The 23,872-nt window shown below is 47.8% G+C and overlaps 1 protein-coding gene and 1 long non-coding RNA gene across 25 annotated transcripts in view; one reads left to right on the forward strand and one right to left on the reverse strand.

The window, feature by feature from the left end:
- Positions 1 to 22,021, reverse strand: part of ZMYND8 (zinc finger MYND-type containing 8) — a 160,535-nt gene extending 138,514 nt beyond the window's left edge. For 8 of the 24 annotated variants that reach the window (XM_014343067.6, XM_055104876.3, XM_034947115.4 and 5 more), the window contains exon 1: positions 21,912 to 22,021. In XM_014343067.6, coding sequence (XP_014198553.2) covers positions 21,912 to 21,955 — 44 coding nt within the window. In that variant the 5' untranslated portion in view covers positions 21,956 to 22,021. Of the gene's footprint in view, positions 1 to 57; positions 4,239 to 7,493; positions 8,230 to 8,263; positions 8,289 to 8,411; positions 8,541 to 8,688; positions 8,922 to 9,883; positions 9,949 to 21,911 lie in introns of those variants that run through there. The other 16 variants (XM_008951438.4, XM_008951436.4, XM_008951433.4 and 13 more) reach the window with 10 other exon arrangements.
- LOC130541074 (uncharacterized) lies at positions 4,434 to 6,677 on the forward strand. Its single transcript, XR_008955119.2, has 2 exons — positions 4,434 to 4,784; positions 5,045 to 6,677. It is a non-coding gene; the product is annotated as an uncharacterized LOC130541074 (long non-coding RNA).
- Positions 22,022 to 23,872: the final 1,851 nt, after the last annotated feature.

Here is a 23,872-nt window from a genome sequence, read left to right on the forward strand (position 1 = left end):
AGGCTGAGAACTTGCCCCATGGGGGCAGCTATTTGGAAGTTCTAGCAACAAACACACCTTAAAGACATTCCCTCATCCTTATCCAGGGCTGGGGGGAGGAAACCCACACCTGATTTCAACAAAGTGTGAAGAGTCCTAAAGGAGTTTTTTAAAACACTAGGTTGTTCTTTTTTTTTTTAAGTCAAATTACTATTCCAGTTGTCATGCTATTGGGGAATGCAAAAGGCAATTTTTTAGACACACAATTACAACCTACCCCTGTGGGCCAATGAGAACCCAGCCTTCAAATAAACAAGCTTCTCATTGTTAACGCAGGGTTCAAAGGCAGGGAGGTTGGAGGTGTTTTGCAGGGTATCCAGAATTCTGATCGCTGAATACTTTAGGGCAAAGAGTAAGATTTCCCACACCTCCCCCTAAATCTTACAATTCCCTGATGAGGCAGGAACATGGGAAAAAAAAGATACAGGTTAAATTACAAAGCAGAAAAATATGCCCAGCTAGAAGCTAAAGACCTGGTCTCAAAACACTGATTCCAGGAATCAGACTGGGGTCTCCACACTTCCAACCCCCTGAATGCTTCCTCTCTACAGCAGGCACGGCTTACTACTGAGTTGTGACTAATTATCCCCCACCACAAAAGTGGAATGAGGAAGGATTATTCAAAAGACAAAGGCTAAGAGTGGAGGGTTGGGGAGAGAAGCAAATAAAGCAAGCCCCTTTGCTGGGAGGGTCCGTCACCCAGAACATTCTCTCTCACTCTCTGCTGGAACTAGGGTTGAAAGAGAGCCGGCCATATCAGATCTTCCTCCCACAGAGAACTCACAAGCTAAACCAAAGGGAAAAAATAGAGTTCTGCTTTCATAGATGCAAATGGTTTGAGGTGCTAGAACTTTCCAAACATTCAGGCTGACACTGAAGTGGTAAGAAGCTGGGCATTTACTCCAGAAGCAATTCCATCAGACTGTCATTCCACAGGAAGAAATGGGTGCATCACCAATTGATATGGCTGGAATTTTCCATTTGGAAGACTCAACGCCAGGACAGGAAGGAGGCTGGGGAAGAGAAAATGTCCTGTCCTGGGGAAGAGAGAATGTTCCGTGGTCTGGGACTGTGACAACGCAAAAGGCCCAAAAAGACAGCCTCATGTCTCGAACCCTAGTATAAGGAGAAGATTTTAGGAGAGTTCCACGTTAGGAGGAGAGGACTTAGGATGGGAGCTAGATAGAATGGAAAAGATTATAGTTCAGAGTTAAATTATAGGGGCTTGGAGACGAAGAAAGGTAGTTGGGTTTAAATGAGAATATTAACACATTTAGCCATCTGATTTTGAACCCCATTAACAATTTCATTTACACCGCATCTGTAAAGAAAGCCTGTGACACAAATCACCAAAGAAACAACTGACATGTTGTCACAAATGGTTTTCATCAGGAGAAAGCAGCCTGCTAAATTTAAACACATCGCTTATATGCAATAATACAACGGTGATTTATTGAAGGTTATTTCAGCACTAATGCTTTCTATTCCAACTTAAGGAGAAAACATTCTCAACTCAGAAACACTCCGCCTGAAACATACACAGGTTGTCCAACTGGATGCTGTTGATGGGTTCTGGCTTGGGGTGACTGGAAATACATCTTAACAAAAAGCCCCATGCAGCCCTCGGAGATGGGTAGACAGTTAACTTCAAAGGAACAAATAGCAACCTTGATCTTTTCTAGCAACTAGAATTCTGTTTCCCTCTCTAGCATGAAGTATGTGAAATTCTAAACTTCTTGAAACCGATCCCATATTTTGAGTAATAGAGAAAACGCTAATCTGTGATCCAACTGAAATCTACAGTGGTGAGGGAAACAATTATGCAGAACTGAGCCAAAAAAACCCACTTGAAGGATTTCTGCAGCGATGAAAACATTCAAAGGTGTATTGATCATGGAGGAAGGCTGCATTCAAGGGAACCATTATTTGGCTTGTAACAGCCTAGAGGAGCTGAATACTTCAGGCAGGAATGCTGCTGAGAGACGAGGAAAATGCAAACTAGTTATGTGGTGGCTATTTGCTTCTGAGTTTTAAGATAATCAATGCTGGAGCAGAAGAGAGAGGGAAAAAAAAGTTAAGCTGTTTTATCTCTCCAAGTATTACAAGTGGGCACCATAATCACCCAACTTTAGCAATAGCACCACCAGCTTTAGCACAGCATTTCAAGCACAACAATTTAAGAAAACCATCTTTTTCACAGATCAGCAAACCATCCTTTCAAAAGGAACCCGTGCACACACATGCACGCACACTCACACACACAATTAACTTGTATTTGACTAAAGGAAACTGCAGTGTCTATGCATTAAAAGGAGAAAAAAAAAAAAAAAACTTCATTTACAAAAGCAAAGACCAGAATGCAAAATTAGTCATTTTGAATAGCCACATCTAAAGGGACTTCCTTTTTCCTACACCACTGATTTCGGTTTGTGTGTGTGTGTGTGTGTGTGTGTTTTGTTTTTTTTTTTTTTTTTTTTGATTTAGTGTTAAGAACTAGTATGTTATTAGGGAAAAAAAACATGAATATTACATCAAAAGTAGTGGCAAGAAAAGATCTGTACCTGTCTGAATTGCCCCACTGATGTTGGTCAATTTAGGTTAAGAACTGTTCAGTCATTTGGGGGAAAAAAAACAGTCAAATAATTCTTAAAAAGAAAAGGCAGCTGCATCTGGAGAAAATACTCTGAACTTCTGTCATTAACACATTAAAGTCTTAGAACATAGACAGCTTATTTCCTTTCATATCTGCTAGCTTCCAGCAACCCTGATGATTTAAATCAAAAACAATGGGACAACAAGCTCTTGTTTCAAACTGACATTACTTTTTTCCCTTTAAAGGTCTGTTGAGGAAACTGGGGGCCCGCTACAGAAAAGGGTAAAATTAGCTGAAAAGCAAACAATTTCTCACTCCAATAGGAAAATACACCATCAACTAGTTAGATACATTGTATACACCACCACCTCTTACACTCACATTTACCCAAGTCATTTGCCTGCAGATTTCACAAACTGATACATTTGAGGCAATTCAAAGAAATAACAGTACCTGCAAAGATAACCAAGACCACCCCATCCCATCCCAAAAAGAATAAAAGATTTCTCCCCCAGTGCCTGAGCAAGAAAACCTATGCTTACTTCTTAACCTGCATGCACTGAAAAAAGAGCAATTAAAAGTTGCAGATGAACTACTGCACCTCCAGGATGCTTTAAGCCTTCTGATTATTAATTCTGAGGACTCAGGGATGGTCCGTAATTCCCAGGAATCTCATCTCCTCAACACTTCCAAGAGAGAGAAAAAAGAAAGCATCTAGTTTTGACAGAAAAATGCCTGGATACACAATGCCCACATATTTCTTTTCCCCAAGTGCTCCTACTATTTGACTTTTAAAGAAGAGTATCTAAGCCATCTAGAATATATAACCAACATGCACAAGACTCTGGTTCTACAGATGAGGATCATCGCACAGCAATTCAAGAATCATGCATCATTCGAAAGGACTTTTCCTGGTTTTTACTTTTCATTCAAAATACCAAAATGGTCCAGGCTGTAAGAAATATTTAATCCCCAAGGCATAACATCTTCCTCTTCTAGATTACAAAATAGTGAACATCAAAATTAAAAACCATGCTTCCCTAAATCTACAATTAATTTTTTAAGAAATTGGGGTGGGGGGGAATGGTTAGCAGAGCAGCTTTATATAAGCACTCACCTAAAACAGGCAGAGTCATCGGTAGCTAAGCTATTTATGCAGGATTCTTAAAATGGCGTCTGGCAACACTGCCTCATTCCTGTGTTGAAGCTAAAATGGTAGCAGTTTGTTCAATAGCTGTAGCTCTTGTTTAAGCAGCCCTGCGAGTTTCAAAGCCACCTTCCTAAATACCAGAACTAGGAAAAGCTGAACCAAAGGACACCAACAACCCAACGTTTAGAAGCTTAAAAAAAACTCTGCAATGACAGGGAGAGTTTGTGAAGTCACAGGTTCCTAAGGAAAAGCCTTCTCTTGTAGATCCTGAGCCTTCAACATGAGGCTCTGTGATGAGGCCCCCTTGCCCTCAAATTAGGTGGGTAGAAGGTTAGGAATTGTGCAGCCCCGTGGCACAAACTGCAGACGGACAGGTGTCTGTGCAAACACAAAAATGTTCCCAGGGAGCAGCCTGGGGGAAGGCAAGGAGGAAGCCCGGTCCCCCTTCTCTTCTCAGTCTATTAGAAACCAGCTTTGCATCCATACCAAAAAGGCGCTAGGTAAAATGAAAGTGCTTCAAGGACAGCAGGCATCTGAAAAGCCAAGCTAAAGGGCTGCACCTCAGTCTACGGCAAAGGTAAAATTAAAAGGCTGTTTATAAGCCTGCAAACAGCCACCAAATACCCAGCCCTCTGAAGCAGCCAGTCCTAAGACAGTTAACATCAAGGAAAGACAATCCGAGTCTGCAGAGGAGAAACACAAGGAAAACATTCCCTTATCCAATGCACAGGATACTCACAAATTAGATTTCTGACCACCCCCAACAGAGCCTGAGAATTAACAATGGGTTTTGCAGAACCCGCTTTCAGAGGCCGAACTAACAGCCTGAGTGGATAACGTCATTTACTGTTACAGGTCTGAGCATTGGCCTCAGAACTCCTCTGGTGCTGGGAGTGAGGAGTTTCAAGGTGACTGCTTTTTAGCTCCAGGGGAGAAAGGAGGGCACAGTGCCCAAGGCCATGCCAGGGCAAGGACGGGCCACTGGCCCCCGCCGGCCGGTAGGTAAGGTAATCGGGATGGGGGGGACAGGCTGGCAGCACACTGGCTGCAGAGCTGGCATGGCCACTGCCTGTTTGTTTGTCTGCAAGGAGAGTGGGAAGTAGCGGGGAGGGCGACCATAACCTTAGCAACCTGAAGCCAAGGGTGAACCCTTGCTCAGATCTTGCATTTTAAGAGTAACCAAAGGGTTCTGAAACATATTCCCTTTTTAAATCTCTGCTGTGCAGTAGCGAAGGCCCCTTTGAATGTATCTTTCTTTCCAGAGTCAACCAGAGGCAAAGCCAGATTGAGGGTTCCCAGGCTGACAAATGTCTGCTGCCTCTGCCACAGAAGAGAGAAGGGGAAAGAGGGCAAAAGAAACAAAGACATCACGCGTTGCAAGTGGCTGGACTTTTAAAAACCTACCTTTGCCTCCAGGGTTTTCTAGGTTACTGTCACCCCACTTCCTAAAAAGTGTCTCCCCCCTCATCCTATTTAAGACCTGATGCAGTCTCCCCACTGGTTCTCCCAGGGAAAGAAAAGGGGAAATGTTTTGTTGAAAATAAAAGGAGTGACAAGAAAGAAAGGAAAAAAAGCTATTGTTTTCATCCCTAATTTATAATCCAAGAGGCCCCCAATTGTTTCTTTCTTTCTGACTCAAATCTTTGAGCTGTTAATTATAAAAGTAACTGGACTTGGCGCCAACGGGCTAACTATGATCAGGCTCAGCAATTAGAAAAACTCTGTAGAAAGTTTACTGAGTGATTATATATAATTAATTCCTAGTTACAGACTGAACACTGACCATTTTCTGGAGCTAATAAAAGCAGTTACTCCCCCTCCCCCACGTGAATGCCACTTAATTTCCCAAAGCAGAAAGTGAATCCATCCTGGAGGGTCTTGAAGGAAAAAAAAGGAGAGGAATCAAAAGCTTCAGTGTGTCTGTGTTTGCTCCTTGCAGCTGTGTATCCTCTTTGGGGACTGAGGAGGCAGAAGGAAAAAGGAAAACAGCCCAACATTCTGTTCCTCCTTCTGCAATTTACAAACGTGACAGAGAGAACATTCTACCTTGATGAGAAAAAGAAGGGGGGTTGGGGGGAAGCAGGGAAGGGAGATGACCTAGGAATGGAAGGTAGGAGACTCTTCTGCTTGGCAGATCTGCTTTTCCTAAAAGGAACAAAGATGGTAGAAATTTCCAGAAGGCCCGTTCTTAGTTCGGCCACTGCAATTGTCAATCTTTAACCTTTCCTCCAAGTCTATTGGTTTAAAAGCTAGAGTAGAAGAACCCCATTGGGCTGCTCTGGGAGCCAGTACTGCCGTCCCTACCTAGTCCTGCTGCAATGCAGACATTTATTTTTTTTCCCCTTTCCTGAAACTGGAAAATAATGCTACTTTGAAAGCAATTAACTTTTTACAGACTCATGCTTGGTAGGGGTCACAGTACCAGAGGAAAAGTGGCTAGCTTGGTCCAGGGTTGGGAACTTGCTGGGGGCTGTACATTTGAAAACAGATCTTGGCTCTCCAAACCTGTGGGAGCCATTTTAATGCAAGCTTTTAGAGGACAAATGCCTTGCCCTTAAGTTCCCTTCCAGCCCAACAAACACAGTATTATGCAAACGTTGAAGGCACCAAACCAGGAGTCTTATGATTAGATATTGCTTCTAGGGAGGCCACAAGAACCTCGATATGTAATTTCCATTTACAGCAAGGAGATAAGAACAAAGAAAATAGCTGAGTGTCTGAACTTACTTGTTTGGGGCAGTGGCACTGTTCAGTTTTAAGTATATAACATCATTAACTGCCTGCAGTTTTACTCTAAGAAGCTAAGCTGGCCTGCCTTGCACAGACTTTTCTCAACTTAGAATGTGGTACGTTTCTCCTGATTAAATGAGCCTTTTTCCAATTCGGTGTCAGAAAGTGGGCTACTGGACACTCATTTGAAAGAAAAAAGATTACTGACTCCATAAAGTTGACATAACACAGCAATTGAATATATTTCCTGCATTTACGGTCATGTCGGATTGGTCTCCAAGCTGAAAATTTATGTACTGAACTTCTAGGGAAATTCTGAAGGTACTGCTGAACAAGACTCTACTTTTCCCACTTAACTTCTAGCTGCAGCCTTAAGTGGTCAAGGGAAATGTAAAAAGTGAGAAATCTTATGTGGGGCCAGCATGCATACAGATGTGTGGAGGAGACCTGAAAAAAGGCCAAAATGTGTTGGTCAGTGAGTCCTGAATCAAACCCAGTCTGGTGGTAGATGAGATTTTGCACTATACATAAGTCCTAAAACATGAGCACACTGACACCACCCCCCCAATACACACATACCACCACCACCACCAGCTTCTGCACCACCAATGTTTTTAGGGCTCTGCACCTCTAAGAACAAGCAGTTTCATGACATTTCACAAGCACATCACCTACTCACAGTTTGAATATCCAAACAAACCCCATTAAAGGTCTAGAGTCAAGTCACAATGAACTGAACATTTCTCCCCTGACTCAGGGTAAACAGGAAGTATAATCTTCAATCCTAGCTGCAGGTTATCAGGAAAAACAGTGGATTCAAACAGTCACCTAAAATCAAGACACTCTTTAAAAAGCCCTTATTTTGTTCCTGCTAATGAAGCCCCCAACTCCTGTAGCCAAGACCCCCTATTACAAACAGACCCCAAATGTTCGCAAAACTCTTCAAACATGGTCACAGAGGAAATGGATTGCTTTACTTACCCAACAAATGTTCAAGCAACCGTCTCATTTTTCCACAGTTAGGAAGAGAGAACAGGCTGGCAGATTTGGGACTTGATCAAAAAGGAAATTTTTTTAAACAGTTACATGGTATTATTAAAAACACACACAACAACAACAACACAACCCAACAACTGAATATGGAATGCTGTCATGAGCCACAGACATGATTTTATTTCCTCTACACTCCGTGACACAGGAGAAGAGAGGAGGATACAATGTATAAAAGGGACAGGAAAATGAAAACAAGGATAAAAGGTAACATTAGTTCCTTGAAAATCATGCAAGAGTAGAAAGCTAAGGGATTCAGAATCCTTGCAGATTTTTTTTTTTTTTTTTTTTTTTTGCAGGATGTGGTCCAAGATCTCTCCCCCCACCCCCCAGTCCCCATCCCTACTCCAAAAAACTTCCTCCAAAGCCTAGAAAACACTTTCAGAAACATTTGCTGGCTGTAGGCTGGCTTGCAGAACACTCTGTAGCAACCTAAGTCAGGAAAACAGGCTGAACAATGTAGTTTCAAGTGCAGAAGCTCTGTAGAATAAGAGAAGACCGTGTACAGACACCACCACCCACCTAGGCCCCAGGAGCTAGACTCTCCTTAGCACTGCTCTGCTGAGGGCACAATTCTTTTGCAAACACGCTCCTCTCTTGTCAAAACTTATCCAGCCTTCCCAGAACCTCTTTGGAGAGGCAAACTTGCCTGCTCTGCTGTCTGCCATGAGCTCTCCTTGGAGAGGAGCCTGTTTGCTTACCTTCCATTTTCTTCCCCCAGCAGGGCATGTGGCAAAAGAGAAGACAATAGTGCAGGGGTGGGAGGGGGGGAACTGCTCAGAGAGAGAGAGGGGGGAAGAGAGAGGGAAGAGGGAAAGAAAAAAAAAAAAAGCTTCTTTTTTGGCATACCAGGATCTAGCTTCAAACTCTTCCAGAAACACCATGCCCTGGTGGAAGGAAAGGTGTGCCAGGCCCTTGCCAGTTTGCAAAATCAAGCTATGGCTAATGGCTACTGAGCCATGTGACCCAAGAAAGCAAAAAAATTCTCTCTAAACAGTTCCAAGTTAACATAAGTGCTCTGGGGGTGAGTGTGGCACGGCCAGCCACAGAGAAATCACACTGCTCGCCCACAATTCGGATGTCTCAGAGGGAGGGGGAAAAAAGATGGTTAAAAAGTCGAGCTTACCTCTGTGGATGCATTGTTAACACTGTGTAATGTCAATACTTATAAAACATGGAGGACAGGCTCCTAGTTCTCACAGAAAAAGGGTTTGGCACTTCGGCTGATGATCTGGCCGCCTAATAAAAGCTCATCCCCGATTGGCTGCCCCGGCAAATCGGAGTGTAAAGCCGCCCCGGATTGGCTGAAACACTTCCTGAGCGATTATCTTTGTGAGGCTCGGGTGAGCAAGAGCCATCCTGTGCATAGAAAAAGACAGGCTAAGCTAGGCCTTTTGCAGCAAGAAAAACTTGGGAAAGGGGCCCCCACACGCACTTCTCCTGCACCCTGGCTAGATTTCCCGGCACGGGCCAGCCAGGGCAGCCAGCCTGACCTGCTCCAGGAAAGCCTGAGGCCCGGAGGTCGCTGGGAAGGGCGTTTCTTGGAGTGGGCTGAACGGCTCACCCTCACCTGCCCCCAGAGAAACGGCCCTTGTCCAGGGAGGAAGGCCAGCCTTTTTCTAGAACAGTCCAGCAGGGTGGCTCTCCAAGGGGAAGAGGAAGCTGGGGAGTGGGGAGTCCCGGGGAAACAGCCAAGGGACCAGAAAAAGGGGCTTGAGGCAGGCCTCTGAGAAGCTGGGGGAAGCAGGCAGCCCGGGGGAGCCCCGAAAAATCAGCAGAGAGCAGCCCTGGCTTCTCAGAGGAGCGAGGAGTAGCTGCTGAGGGGAGGAGGGGAGCAGAGTGGTCAAGTTTGCATAGTCATTGTCCCCATGCCTCCTTGCAAGGCAGGCCAGGGAGCCCTGGGCCTCTCGCGCCCTGCTTAGCCAGTCCTGCAGGCAAAATCAACGTGGGTTCCTGTCGCCCTGCCACGATGCCAAGGGGGACCCCTCTCGGTCCTTACCCTAAGAAAAACCCAAAGCCCTCCTCGCAGGCCACATGCCTGGATCTACAAACTTCCCTTCCCTCCCGGCCCCTCCCCCACGGCCGAGGCCTGCTAAACCTGTCAGTTAAACACAAATCTGACTTCCGTATTAGCCTGCGATGCCTTCGGCTTCCTGCCTGTTAACCCTCTCTCGGACTCGGGGCCTGGCTGGGAAAAACTAGGCCTTGAGATCGCAGCAAAGGCCTGTGGAAAAATACCAGCTGCAGCTCTCCCGGCAGATGCAGAAAGAGAGAGAGAGAGCCGCTGTCTCTCAGCCTTTGCTTCCCAGGGAGGCGTGTACCTTGTGAATCCAGGGCACAGGCAGTGCCTCTCGGGCTGAGAAGCCATTTCAATCCAGAGGGAGACAGAAAGATGGCACGCTCAGCCCGGAAACAAGAGCCCCCATTATGCGTCAGGCCTACCCCCGTAGGTCAGCCCTTCCTGCCACAATCATCCCTGTATGTGTGTGCCTGGGGGAGTTGGGCCCTCCTCGGTGGGCAGACAAATCCCCTGGGCTTCCTAAGGATTCTTGCTTCCATTTATTTGCACAGAGAACGGCTTCTTTTCGTCCCCCAAGGCAGATGGAGCAGCGATTTCACACACAGCCCTCCATTTGGCAGCCCCCCCACCCCCCCATCTCTGGCACCGCTCCCCAGTAAAATATTAACTGGTTGTTCAGAGCTGCTTATAATTCTACCCACTTCAATTGCGTTAGGAGGTCTTTGCCGGTCTCCTCCCTAAAGCTGCCTTCGCAGTTGGTCTGTACCCAGAGATAGAAAAGGACCGTAAAATGTCCCCAGCTTTCTCGCTCTCTTTCCTTCTTCGCTCTCTTTCCTTCTTCGGCATTTTAAATGACCAGGTGCTTAATTAACAGGATTTTTTAAAACAGCAACCTGGAACCACAGAAGCTAAATAAACACCATTCTTTAGAGGCTGGAGAAAGCGTCCAGAGTTAACGCAGCCATATGCCAGGAGGCATAACTCCGGAGCAATAAAGTCTCCCCTCTCCTCCTAAAATTAGGACTTGAGGGCTTTCTTGTCCCACACGGTTCCCACAAAGAAAACGAAGAGCTGATGGCTTGCTTTCCCTGCCCTCCCAACCCCCACATGGACAACAGATGCCCACTGCTTGTACATAAATTCTTCCTGGCCGGGAATCTCATATCAAACAGGCTCAGGAACGAGCTGGGAATCGAAACTCACTGTACGGCAGGGCAGGACCCAGGCTTTATAAAAACGGACAGGATGTTGCTGTTGTTACTGTTTTAGGCTGCTGAGGCCAAGCTGCAGGGAGGGACAGCTCCATGGCCACCCAACCTGACAAAGCTCCAGGGCTCAGGACAGCAGGCCTGGGCCTCACCAAAAGGGAGGGGCCTGCTCTTCCTGGAGGTAGAAAGCTGCATGGGGAGACTAAATGGGAGGAGGCGAGAGGTGGAGGCCACAGTGAAGCAGTGCGTGCTCACCCTCCTAGCTGTGTGGGCAGCGGCCCTCCACCGCCATCCCATATGGAATGCTGTTTGTTTCTGCGGGTGCTGCTTTGAGGGGAACAAACAGGACTGTGGGGTTGGTGGCAGATCTCCCATGCAGCTAAGTCCACGAACCAATGAGGAAATAAAATATGCCGCTGGTGTGCGTGGTGGATTTTAACCTGGGATTAAAGCTTGTTGCATAAGCAGCTACAGCATCCTCCCCGCCTCCCTCCCTCTCTCTGATCACTTGATCACTTGAAATGTTTTCTGGGGCAAAGAGCAGGAAGCTGCTGGCTTATTCTGGCAGCTCTGCTCTGTTTGAGGAATGCTGTTGGCATTCGGGTAGGTCTGAGGTTATCTGGAAAACAGCAATTCGGCTGGGGACAGACACAAAAGTATGGTGGCAGATGGAATCCTGGGAGGAACACAGATTGAAAAGAAAGCCTGGGGCAGGCCTACGAAGGGCTGGTCCTGGGCTTCATGGAATGTGGCTGATAAGCAGGAAATAAAACCAAATGTTGCAGGTCTCAGTCTAGAAATCCATTCAGCAGCTCCTCTTAAAGCCCCACTGCAGTGAGTATCCCAGCAGTTACTTCTAAATTAGTGCTTTACATAGACTGATTCCTGAAGTAGGTGGCATTGTTAGAAACCTGGAACTAAGCCCAGAGAGGTGAAGTGAGCTGCCCAAGGTCACACAGCTGGGAAGTGCCAGAGATCAGATGTCCATCCCCGTTAGCACTTCACATCCCTAAACTCTGTACCTTCTCCTGGCTCTAAAGAAAGAAGCAAAAGCAAAGCCGAATCGAGCACAGCAGAAACAATGAGGCTGAAACCTATGAACAGCAACTGCATAATCTGTGTTTTCTTTTAGGAGGTAGACCAGTTTTTTGCTTTTTTGTTTTTTGATACAGTGTCTCGCTCTGTCGCCCAGGCTTGAGTGCAGTGGCGTCATCACAACTCAATGCTGCAACCTGAAGACCCACCCTTTTGAGGTGGGTTTTCAGTATTGAATGATGGCGCTGAAGGAAACTTTTAGATTAGACTCATTCAAATGCCCCTCATTACAGATTGAGGCCCAGAGGAAGCGACCCTCTCCCTCCCAACCTCCAGCAAGATGCAAGATGTCAAGGGGGAACACTTTGCCATCTCTAAAATTAGGCTTTTATATTCCATGAAACCAGTGGTTCAACCATGGGGGGGTTTGCCCTCCAGGGGGCATTTGGCAATGCTTGGAGACGTGTGGGTTGTCACAGTTAGGGAGGTTGTATTACCGGTATCTAGTGGGTAGAGGCCAGGGATGATGCAAAACATCCTATAAGTACACAAGACCAGCCCCGCCACAACAAGGAAGTATCTGATCCAAAATGTCCAAGGTTGGGAAACCCTGGCTTTAAGCCCTTTCAGGAAAGGGAAGAAAACAGTCCAATCATTCTGCCTCTGGCTAGAAAAGCCAGCACAGGCCTAAACAGGCAGGTTCTTTGGTGATATTAATAAGCAATGAGCTAATAAAAATAGATTAAAACGTGTCTCTCTTAATATTCCCAGGGTACAGAGAGGATTGGGGTACAGAATCAGGCTGTGGGGAGCCAGGCAGAGTGTCACAGTAACAACACTGGTCTCGAGGGAGAGGAAAGGCTGGCCCCAGCTCCCTTCCCCCAGCACCTTACGAGCTGAGGCCTGGCCTCCCTGAAATGGCTCGCCCGTTCCGCTGGCCTCCAGCCAGGCGAGCAGCGGCAGGAGCGGCCCCACAAGCTGCATCCCGAGATAGCCTGTTCGGCTGCCTACAAAAATAAGCACACTTGCAGTTATCGGCCTCCAGCTACAGCCGGCCTCTCTGACCGTTACGCGAAATGGACAGGATTGAGTCAGGGAAGTGTTTTAAATATCTTGTTTTGTTTTGTTCCTTTCTGGCCAATTAGAACCGAGGCCAACTTCGGGCACGGTGACAGAAGGGCTCACCTTCAGAGCCCGGAGCTGACTGCGTCATGTTACAGCCACAAAGAGGCAGATAGGAGCCTCCCTCCCTTGGAGAAGATGCCTACTAGGAGAGGGGTGTGGGGTTTTTTGGTTTTGTGTTGTTTTTTTACCTCTTTCTAGGAGGGACTGGCAGGATTAGGCAAATGGCGGGAGGCAAAACAAAAAGGGCTAGTGGAAAGGGCAGGGGGTGGATGGTCGCCCCTCATCAGGCAGATGGCCACAGCGCGGGTGGGGCGCCGAGCAAGGGATGCAGGAGCAGAAGGAAAATGAAAAGCAGGAAAACTCAGGCCCTCCTCTTTTTTCTTTCTAGCAATTACTTTTATGGGCAGAAGACTATAGATTCGTTCGCTCTGTTTCTCCCTCCCACTAGACCGGTGGTTTTGCCCCCGCAAGGGGACATTTAGCAATGCCTAGGGACATTTTGGGTTGTCTCCATTTTGGGTTGTAAGATCTTTCAGGGAAGTGGGGAGTGCTACTGGCATCTAGTGCTGCTAAACATCCTACAACACATAGGACAAGACCCCCCAGCAGAGAATTAGCCAGCCTCAAATGTCAATAGTGCAGAGGCTGAGAAACTGTACACCAGGCTGAGCGCTTCACGAGGCAAGGAAGGACCTTGTCTGAATTCTTCACCATCATGCCCTCAAGAGTTGAACACAGCACTTGACATATATTAGAGCTCAGTAGAACACCATCTCCCATCCGGATGGTTGCAAGAATCTTACCTGAGCTCTCTGCTTCTGCCCTTGCAAACTCTTGTACACATGTACTCACACACACATACACACACCGTACCACCCAGGCTGCCAGTGATCCTTTTAATTTTTTTTCTCTCCTTTTTTTTTTTTTTTTGAGACAAAGTCTCACTCTGTCGCCCAGGCTAGAGTGCAGTGGCACAATCTCAGCTCACTGCAACCTCCGTATCCCAGGATCGTGCAATTCTCCTGTCTCAGCCTCCTGAGTAGCTGGGATTACAGGCACATGCCACCACACCCAGCTAATATTTTGTGTCTTTAGTAGAGATGGGGGTTTCACCATGTTGTCCAGGATGGTCTCGATCTCCTGACCTCATGATCCGCCTGCCTTGGCCTCCCAAAGTGCTGGGATTACAGGCGTGAGCCACCATGCCCAGCCACTTATTTATTTTATTTTATTTTTTCTGAGACACAGTCTCACTCTGTCGCCCAGGCTGGAGTGCAGTGGCGCCATCTCAGCTCACTGCAACATCCGCCTCCTGGATTCAAGTGATTCTGCTGCCTCAGCCTCCCGAGTAGCTGGGATTACAGGTGCAAACCACCACGCCCGGCTAATTTTTTTTTTTTTTTTTTTTTTTGTATTTTTAGTAGAGACGGGGTTTCAAATTTCACCATGTTGGCCAGGCTGGTCAGGAACTCCTAAGCTCAAGCGATCCGCCTGCGTTGGCCTCCCAAAGTGTTGGGATTACAAGCGTGAACCACCGTTCCCGGCCAGCCAGTGATCCTTTCAAAACACAAGTCAGCTCCTGTCCTTCCTCTGCTCAAAATCCATCAATGACTCCTATTTCTCAGTAACAGCCCAAGTCCAGATAACGGCCCACCAGCCTCCCGGCTGGCGCTGTGCCCTTCTGATCTCCGACCATCTCCCTCCACCCTCCTGTGGCTCACTCTGCTCCGGCCACTCCGATCATCCACCTATTCTTTCCATTCTCTAACTTGTTCTCTCCTCCTTGGAGCCATGGTACTTGATCTTCTACTCTGACCCTTCCTACAATCAATGGATCTGCCCACTTCCCCAAACCACCCAGCAGCTAGCCATTTCCTCCGCGGGGCCTCAACATGTCTGCATCTTCCCTGCTGCTTCTGAACGGATTCCCCACAGCCGACGAGGCCTCTCTTCTGCTGCACCCTACATCAGATATCTTTCCATCTCAGCCCTGGCTTAAAAACTAGCCCCATTTCTCTTGCACCTGTAACCTTTTTCCTCTCTCTTCCCCACATCAAGAAGCACAACTGTGCAGTGATTGAGTGTGTGGCTGCTGGTGCCACACTCTCTGGGTGTGGATCCCAGCCACCCCACTTGCCAGCTGTGCGGCCTTGCTTGAAGTACTAAATTCTCTGTGCCTTGATTTTCTCATCAGTACAATGGGAACAAAAATAAAAAGTGCCTGGAATCATTGAATAAATCATCTCTACCAAAAGCTTGCAGCAACGCTGCACAGAGTCAGCACTCATTTAGTTGCTGTTACTATTTCCCTCTTGGCTCACTCTTATTTTTTTTTATTATTATTATTATTTTTTTTTTTTGGAGATAGAGTCTCACTGTGTCTCCCAGGCTGGAGTGCAGCGGCGCAACTTCAGCTCACTGCAACCTCCACCTCCTGCGTTCAAGAGATTCTCCTGCCTCAGTCTCCCGAGTAGCTGAGATTACAGGCATGAGCCACCACGCCGGGCTAATTTTTGTATTTATAGTAGAGACGGAGTTTCACCATGTTGGCCAGGCTGGTCTCGAACTCCTGACTCAAGTGATCCACCTGCCTCAGCCTCCCAAAGTGCTGGGATTACAGGTGTCAGCCACTGTGCCCGGCCATCAGATACGATTTTAAACGCTTTACATGAACCAACCCGTTTATCCTCAAAACTATAAAGCAGGCACCATTATACTTAACAACCCACTCCTATATGAGTAAACTGAGGTCAGGACTAACCATCCCATTCTTTTTTTTTTTTTGAGACGGAGTCTCACCCTGTCTCCCAGGTTGGAGTGCAGTGGCATGATCTCGGCTCACTACAACCTCTGCCTCCCGGGTTCAAGCGATTCTCCTGCCTCAGCCTCCCGAGTAGCTGAGATTACAGGCATGAGCCACCATGCCTGGCTAATTTTGTATTTTTAGTAGAGACGGGGTTTCTCCATGTTGGTCAGGCTGGTCGCGAACTCCTGACTCAAGTGATCCACCTGCCTCAGCCTCCCAAAGTGCTGGGATTACAGGTGTCAGCCACTGTGCCCGGCCATCAGATACGATTTTAAACGCTTTACATGAACCAACCCATTTATCCTCAAAACTATAAAGCAGGCACCATTATACTTATCAATCCACTCCTATATGAGTAAACTGAGGTCAGGACTAACCATCCCATTCTTTTTTTTTTTTTTGAGACGGAGTCTCACCCTGTCTCCCAGGTTGGAGTGCAGTGGCATGATCTCGGCTCACTACAACCTCTGCCTCCCGGGTTCAAGCGATTCTCCTGCCTCAGCCTCCCGAGTAGCTGAGATTACAGGCATGAGCCACCACACCGGGCTAATTTTTGTATTTATAGTAGAGACGGGGTTTCACCATGTTGGCCAGGCTGGTCTCGAACTCCTGACTCAAGTGATCCACCTGCCTCAGCCTCCCAAAGTGCTGGGATTACAGGCGTCAGCCACTGTGCCCGGCCATCAGATACGATTTTAAACGCTTTACATGAACCAACCCATTTATCCTCAAAACTATAAAGCAGGCACCATTATACTTAACAACCCACTCCTATATGAGTAAACTGAGGTCAGGACTAACCATCCCATTCTTTTTTTTTTTTTTGAGACGGAGTCTCACCCTGTCTCCCAGGTTGGAGTGCAGTGGCATGATCTCGGCTCACTACAACCTCTGCCTCCCGGGTTCAAGCGATTCTCCTGCCTCAGCCTCCCGAGTAGCTGAGATTACAGGCATGAGCCACCATGCCTGGCTAATTTTGTATTTTTAGTAGAGACGGGGTTTCTCCATGTTGGTCAGGCTGGTCGCGAACTCCTGACCTCAGGTGATCCGCCCGCCTCGGCCTCCCAAAGTGCTGGGATTACAGGCATGAGCCATCGCAGTCGGATTTTTTTTTTTTTTTTTTTTGAGACGGAGTCTCGCTCTATTGCCCAGGCTGGAGTGCAGTGGCGCGATCTCGGCTCACTGCAAACTCCACCTCCTGGGTTCACGCCATTCTCCTGCCTCAGCCTCCCGAGTAGGTGGGACTACAGGCGCCCGCCACCACGCCCGGCTAATTTTTTGTATTTTTAGTAGAGACAGGGTTTCACTGTGTTAGTCAGAATGGTCTCGATCTCCTGAACTTGTGATCCACCCGCCTCGGCCTCCGTAAGTGCTGGGATTACAGGCGTGAGCCACCGTGCCCCGTCCTGTTTCCCAGACTGCAGCGTGATGGCAAGATGACAGCTCACAGCAGCCTCAACCACCTTGGCTCAAGCAATCCTGCCACCTCAGCCTCCTGAGTGTCTGGGGTCACAAGTGTGTCCACCACACACAGCTAATTTTTTTTTTAATTTTTTACTAGTTTTTTTGTTTGTTTTTGAGACAGAGTCTCGCTCTGTCACCAGGCTGGAGTGTGGTGGCGAGATCTCAGCTCACTACAACCTCTGCTTCCCGGGTTCAAAAGATTCTCCTGCCTCAGCCTCCTGAGCTGGGATTACAGGCGCATGCCAACACGCCCAGCTAATTTTTGTATTTTTAGTAGAGACGGGATTTCACCATGTTGGCCAGGATGGTCTCGATCTCTTGACCTTGTGATCCTCCCGCCTCGGCCTCCCAAAGTGCTGGGATTATAGGCATGAGCCACCGCGCCCAGACTTAATTTTTTATTTGTAAGAGACAGGGGTCAGGCTGGGCACGGTGGCTCATGCCTGTAATCCCAGCACTTTGGGAGGCCGAGGCGGGCAGATCACCTGAGGTCGGGAGTTCGAGACCAGCCTGACCAACATGGAGAAACCCCGTGTCTACTAAAAATACAAAATTAGCCAGGCATGGTGGCTCATGCCTGTAATCTCAGCTACTCAGGAGGCTGAGGCAGGAGAATCGCTTGAACCCGGGAGGCAGAGGTTGCTATGAGCCAAGATCGTGTCATTGCACTCCAGCCTGGGCAACAAGAGTGAAACAACGTCTCAAAAAAAAAAAAAAAAAGAGAGAGACAGGGGTCTTGCTCTGTGGTCTGGGCAGATCTCAAACTCCTGGGCTCAAATGCTCCTCCCACCTCAGCCTCCCAAAGTGCTGGAATTACAGATATGAGCCACAGTGCCTGCCGGTTTATCTGCTTTAGATAGTGTGGGCAGGAAGTGGGGAGACCCTTTAAGGAGGCTGTGACATTGGAGCGAAGAACATAGAACCTTCCTGGTGGAGGGAACAGGAAGTATGAAGGCTCTAAGTTGGTCTGAGCTTGGCAGTTTGATGTTTCAGCGGAACAAAAAAAGGCCAGGTATGGCTACACCAAATAAGGTGCAAAGAGGCTGGGTCCCATGGCTCAATCCTGTAATCCCAGTGCTTTGGGAGGCTGAGGTGAGCAGATTGCTTGAGCCCAGGAGTTCGAGACCAGCCTGGGCAACAAAGCAAGACCATGTCTCTACAAAAAATAGAAGAAATTAGCCAGGCGTGCTAGTGCACACTTGTAGTCCTAGCTATTCGACAGGATGAGGTAGGAAGATCACTTGAGTCAAGGAACTCAAGGCTACAATGAGTGGTGATCATATCACTGCACTCCAGCCTGGGCAGCAGGGTGAGATTCTGTCTCAAAAAATAAAATAAAGTGGCCGGGCGCAGTGGCTCACGCCTGTAATCCTAGCACTTTGGGAGGACGAGGCGGGTGGGTCACGAGGTCAGGAGTTCAAGACCCACCTGACCAATGTGGAAAAACCCCATCTCTACTAAAAATACAAAATTAGCTGGGCGTGGTGGTGCATGCCTGTAATCCCAGCTACTCAGGAAGGCTGAGGCAGGAGAATCGCTTGAATCCAGGAGGCAGAGGTTGTGGTAAGTCGAGATCGTGCCACTGTACTCCAGCCTGGGCAACAAGAGTGAAACTCAGTCGAAAAAATAAAAAATAAAAATAATAAATAAATAAAAATACAAATACAAAAAATTAGCACACGCCTGTAGTCCCAGCTACTCGGGAGGCTGAGGCAGGAGAATGTCTTGAACCCGGGAGGCAGGGGTTGCAGTGAGCCAAGATCGCGCCAATGCACTCCAGCCTAGGCGACAGAGCGAGATTCTGTCTCAAAATAAATAAATAATAAAATAATAATAATAATAATAATAAGATGCAGAGGACCAGGCCAGGCATGGTGGCTCACATCTGTAATCCCAGCACTTTAGGAGGCGAGGCTGAGGCAGGCAGATCACGTGAGGTCAGGAGTTAGAGAACAGGCTGGTGAACATGTTGAAACCCCGTCCCTACTAAAAATACAAAAATTGGCCAGGTGCAGTGGCTCACACCTGTAATCTCAGCACTTTGGGAGGCCGAGGTGGGTGGATCACGAGGTCAGGAGTTCGAGACCAGCCTGGCCAATATGGTGAATCCTCATCTTTACTAAAAAATACACAAAATTAGCCAGGCATGCTGGCGCATGCCTGTAATCCCAGCTACTCTGGAGGCTGAGGCAGGAGACTCACTTGAACCTGGGAGAAGGAGGTTGCAGTGAGCCGAGGTCACGCCATTGCAGTCCAGCCTAGGCAACAGTGCGAGTCTCCTTCTCAAAAAAAAAAAAAAAAAATCAAAAATTAGCCAGGCGTGGTGGTGGGCACTTGTAATCTCAGCTACTCAGGAGGCTGAGGCAGGAGAATTGCTTGAGCCCAGGAGGCAGAGGTTGCAGTGAGCCGAGATCCTGCCATTGCACTCCTGCCTGGGCAACAGAGACTCCGTCTCAAAACAAAACAAAAGATCCAGAGGACCTAAGCATGAAGATAAGCTCAGAGACAAGGTCACCATTCCCTCCACCATCTTTCCATTACTAAGACTCAAAATATTCCACAATGTTCTTTACCTTCCCATCCCCACTCTCCTCTACATCTAATCCACACCATCCCTGAACCCACCCCAAAAGAGAGCCCTATAAAAGGGTAGCTAGACATGTACACTCAAGCTTAAGACAGACTGACTCTGCACTGTGTAGCTCCAGAACCCCAAATAATTTCTGTAACACTCTACACCTGATCCTCCACATGTAAAATAGGAATACTACTCTCTATCTCATCGGGTTATACAGTAAATAGAGAAAATGACAGGTGGATCACCTGAAGTCAGGAGTTCGAGACCAGCCTGGCCAACATGGCGAAACCCTGTCTTTACTGAAAATACAAAAATTAGCCAGGCGTGGTGGTGGACGCCTGTAATCCCAGCTACTTGGGAGGCTGAGGCAGGAGAATCGCTTGAATCCAGGAGGCAAAGGCTGCAGTGAGCTGAGATCACGTGCTGCGCTCCAGCCTGGGCGACAGAGCGAGACTCTGTCTCGAAACAAACAAACAAACAAAAATTAGCCGGGCGTGGTGGTGAGCGCTTGTAATCCCAGCTACTTGGGAGGCTGAGGCAGGAGAATCGCTTGAACCTGGTAGGGGATGGAGGTTGCAGTGAGCCAAGATTGCACCACTTCACTCCAGACTGGGTGAAAGAGCGAGATTCTGTCTCAGAAAGAAAGAAAAAGAAAAGCCAGGCGTGGTGGCTCACACCTATAATCCCAGCACCTTGAGAGGCCAAGGGGGACGGATCACTTGAGGTCAGGAGTTCGAGACCAGCCTGGCCAACATGGTGAAAACCCCATCATTACTAAAAATACAAAAATTAGCCAGGCGTGGTGGCACGCGCCTGTAGTCCCAGCTACTCTAGAGGCTGAGGCAGGAAGGCAGGAAAATCACTTGAACCCGGGAGGCAGAGGTTGCAGTGAGCCAAGATCACGCCACTGCACTCCAGCCTGCGTGACAGAGGGAGACTCCGTCTCAAAAAAAAAAAAAAGAAGAAGAAATAAAATACAATAAGATAAAATAAAATAATGTATTTTGGCTGGGCACAGTGGCTCACACCTGTAATCACAGCATTTTGGGAGGCTGAGGCAGGTGGATCACCTGAGGTCAGGAGTTCGAGACCAGCCTGGCCAACACAGTGAAACCCCATCTCTACTAAAAATGCAAAAAATTAGCTGGACGTGGCAGCAGGTGCCTGTAACCCCAGCTACTCGGGAGGCTGAGGCAGGAAGGCAGGAGAAACCCTTGAACCCGGGAGGCGGAGGTTGCAGTGAGCCGAGATGGCACCACTGCACTCCAGCCTGGGTGACAGAGCGAGACTCTGTCTCAAAAAATAAAAACAAAAAAATTATGTGTTGTATTTGCTTTTCAGGGCAGCAATCTTGTCCTTTACAAGCACTTGATATGACGGTTCATCTCCAGAGCCTAAAGTAGGTCCCACACAGGGGAGTCTGTTGATTTGAGTGAACGTCAATTCCTGGGGCTCAGTACAAATGCTTTAAAACAATTTGCTCAATACTGGGCACAATAGGCTTAATGTGGCCTTGCTAAGTTCCTGGAGTGACTTCTGTGGGCTTTAGCCTCCTCCTGCTGCCACCACTGCCTCCGTCGCCCTCCTCGTTGTCATGATGACATCTCCTCCTCCTCATCTTTACCTTGGAAGAGTGGCTTGCACTTATTGAGGTGCCATGTGCCAGGCACTGTTCCAAACACACTTTACGTATTAATTAATTTAACCCCTCCAACAACCCTATGAGGCAGGTATAAGGATAACCCCCATTTTACAGGTTAGAAACTTGAGGTGCAGAGAGATCAAGTAATTTACACATCTGAAAAAAGGAAAACATTCATAAGAAAAGTGAAACCTCAGCCTACTTGGCCTCTAAAATTTCAAGAAGCTAAAACTATGGAGAAACCAACACTTACAGGCGATCAGGAACCAATTTACCAACAACAGCAGCAAAAAATAGACCAAACACAAACAGAAATTCCAGAGAGGGCAATTCAATCACAATTCATCTCGTGTTCTGAGGCCCCCCAAACCTCCCTGTGTTTTCCATCCACCTGGTTCCTCAAGTCCCAGATCTGGACATCACCCTTGACCACCGCTTCCCCATCTCCCATCCCAAGCCCTGTGGCTTCACCTTCTGAGCGCCTTCCACTGCCGACTGCGGCGGCGTAGCTCCATTCTGCACAGGTGCTTGGCTCCAGAGCCACCATTATCTGCTATCTGGGCTGGAAGGGAACAGCCTCCTCACCCCGACTCTGCTCCCATCCTCCACCCTCAGCAGCTGGAAGGATCTTTTGAAATTTCAATTTGGGCCAGATCACATCCCCATCCCCCAACCCCCACCTCTAAAACCCTTCACAGGTTTCCCATTGTTCTCAGGCCACAGTCTGAAATTCTTCAACGAGCCCTAGGGGGCCTGTAGGATTCCCTTCTCCAGCTTTTGCTCAGGGTCTGAGCTCCAGCCAGCTTCAAAGACTGAGTGAGTTTGCCTGGATTCAAATCTTGGCTCTGCCTTTCACTCACTGTGCCACCGCATGTAAGTAACTTAACCTCTCTGGGCCTCTAAAGTGGGGATAATAGCACCTCCTAGAGTGTTGTCAGGATTAAATTAATTCATGTAGTAAAAAGTGCTCACTTAGCACAGCATCTGGCACCCAGTTAGCTATTGCTATTGTTATTGCTGTCAGGTAACTCCTACTCATCCTTCAAAACCCAACACAAAATTCATTTCTTCAGGACAGCCTTCCCAGACTCATTTCCCAAAAAAAATCAGATCCTAGGCTGGGCACGGTGGCTCACGCCAGTAATCCCAGCACTTTAGGAGGCCGAGGTGTGTGATCACCTGAGGTCAGGAGTTCAGGACCAGCCTGGCCAACATGGTGAAACCCCGTCTCTACTAAAAAATACAAAAATTAGCCGGGTGTGGTGGCGGGCGCTTGTAATCCCAGCTACTCTGGAGGCTGAGACAGGAGAATTGCTTAAACCTGGGAGGCGGAGGTTGCAGTGAGCGAGATCACGCCACTGCACTCCAGCCTGGGCGACAAGAGCAAAACTCTGTCTCAAAAAAAAAAAATCAGATCCTCCAGTTGTATGGTGTCCTCATAGTGCCCATGACAATCATAATTTAATACTTTATACATGTTTAATCACCGGGTACAAATTTTATTTTATTTTTTTTTTGAGACAGAGTCTTGCTCTGTCTCCCAAGCTGGAGTTCAGTGGCCCGATCTTGGCTCACTGCAACCTCCATCCCAGGTTCAAGCGATTCTCCCACCTCAGCCTCCTGAGTAGCTGGGACTACTGGCACGAAACACCATACCCAACTAATTTTTGTATTTTTTGTAGAGACGGGGTTTCGCCACTTGCCCAGACTGGTCTTGAAGTCCTGGGCTCAAGCAATCCGCCTGCCTTGAACTCTCAAAGTACTGGGATTACAGATGTGAACCACCGCGCCGGGCAGGTATAAATTCCTATGATCGAGTTCTTACCTACTGTCTGTTTTGTTCAATTCTGTATCACTCTGGCACATAGTAGGTGCTCAAAAATAATTTGGTGAATATTGGACAAGAGAGTAGCTGAATGAATCAGCTGCAGAGGAGCCCAAATCCCCACTTTTCAAGTTAAATAATTAGAAAAATCGGCTTTTGGCCAGGCGTGGTGGCTCACACCTGTAATCCCAGCACTGTGGGAGGCCGAGGCAGGCGGATCACGAGGTGAGGAGATCGAGACCGTCTTGGCTAACATGGTGAAACCTCGTCTCTACTAAAAATACAAAAAAAAATTAGCCGGGCGTGGTGGCGGGCACCTATAGTCCCAGCTACTCGGGAGGCTGAGGCAGGAGAATGGCATGAACCCGGGAGGCGGAGCTTGCAGTGAGCCAAGATTGCGCCACTGCACTCCAGCCTGGGTGACAGAGCGAGACTCTGTCTCAAAAAAAAAAAAAAAAGAAAAATCGGCTTTTAATGAGGATGCAGGAAAACTGAAGCCCACTGGGGGTAACTGGGTTACAAAAGGAAGCCGCACTGATTCCAATGTAAAGCAAAACTGGGAGCGTGGCCCAGAGAGCTGCAGTGCAGGGGCTGGGTTAGCCTAAGA

This window comes from Pan paniscus, chromosome 21 (genome assembly GCF_029289425.2).
Source record: "Pan paniscus chromosome 21, NHGRI_mPanPan1-v2.0_pri, whole genome shotgun sequence".
Lineage (NCBI taxonomy): Eukaryota > Metazoa > Chordata > Mammalia > Primates > Hominidae > Pan > Pan paniscus.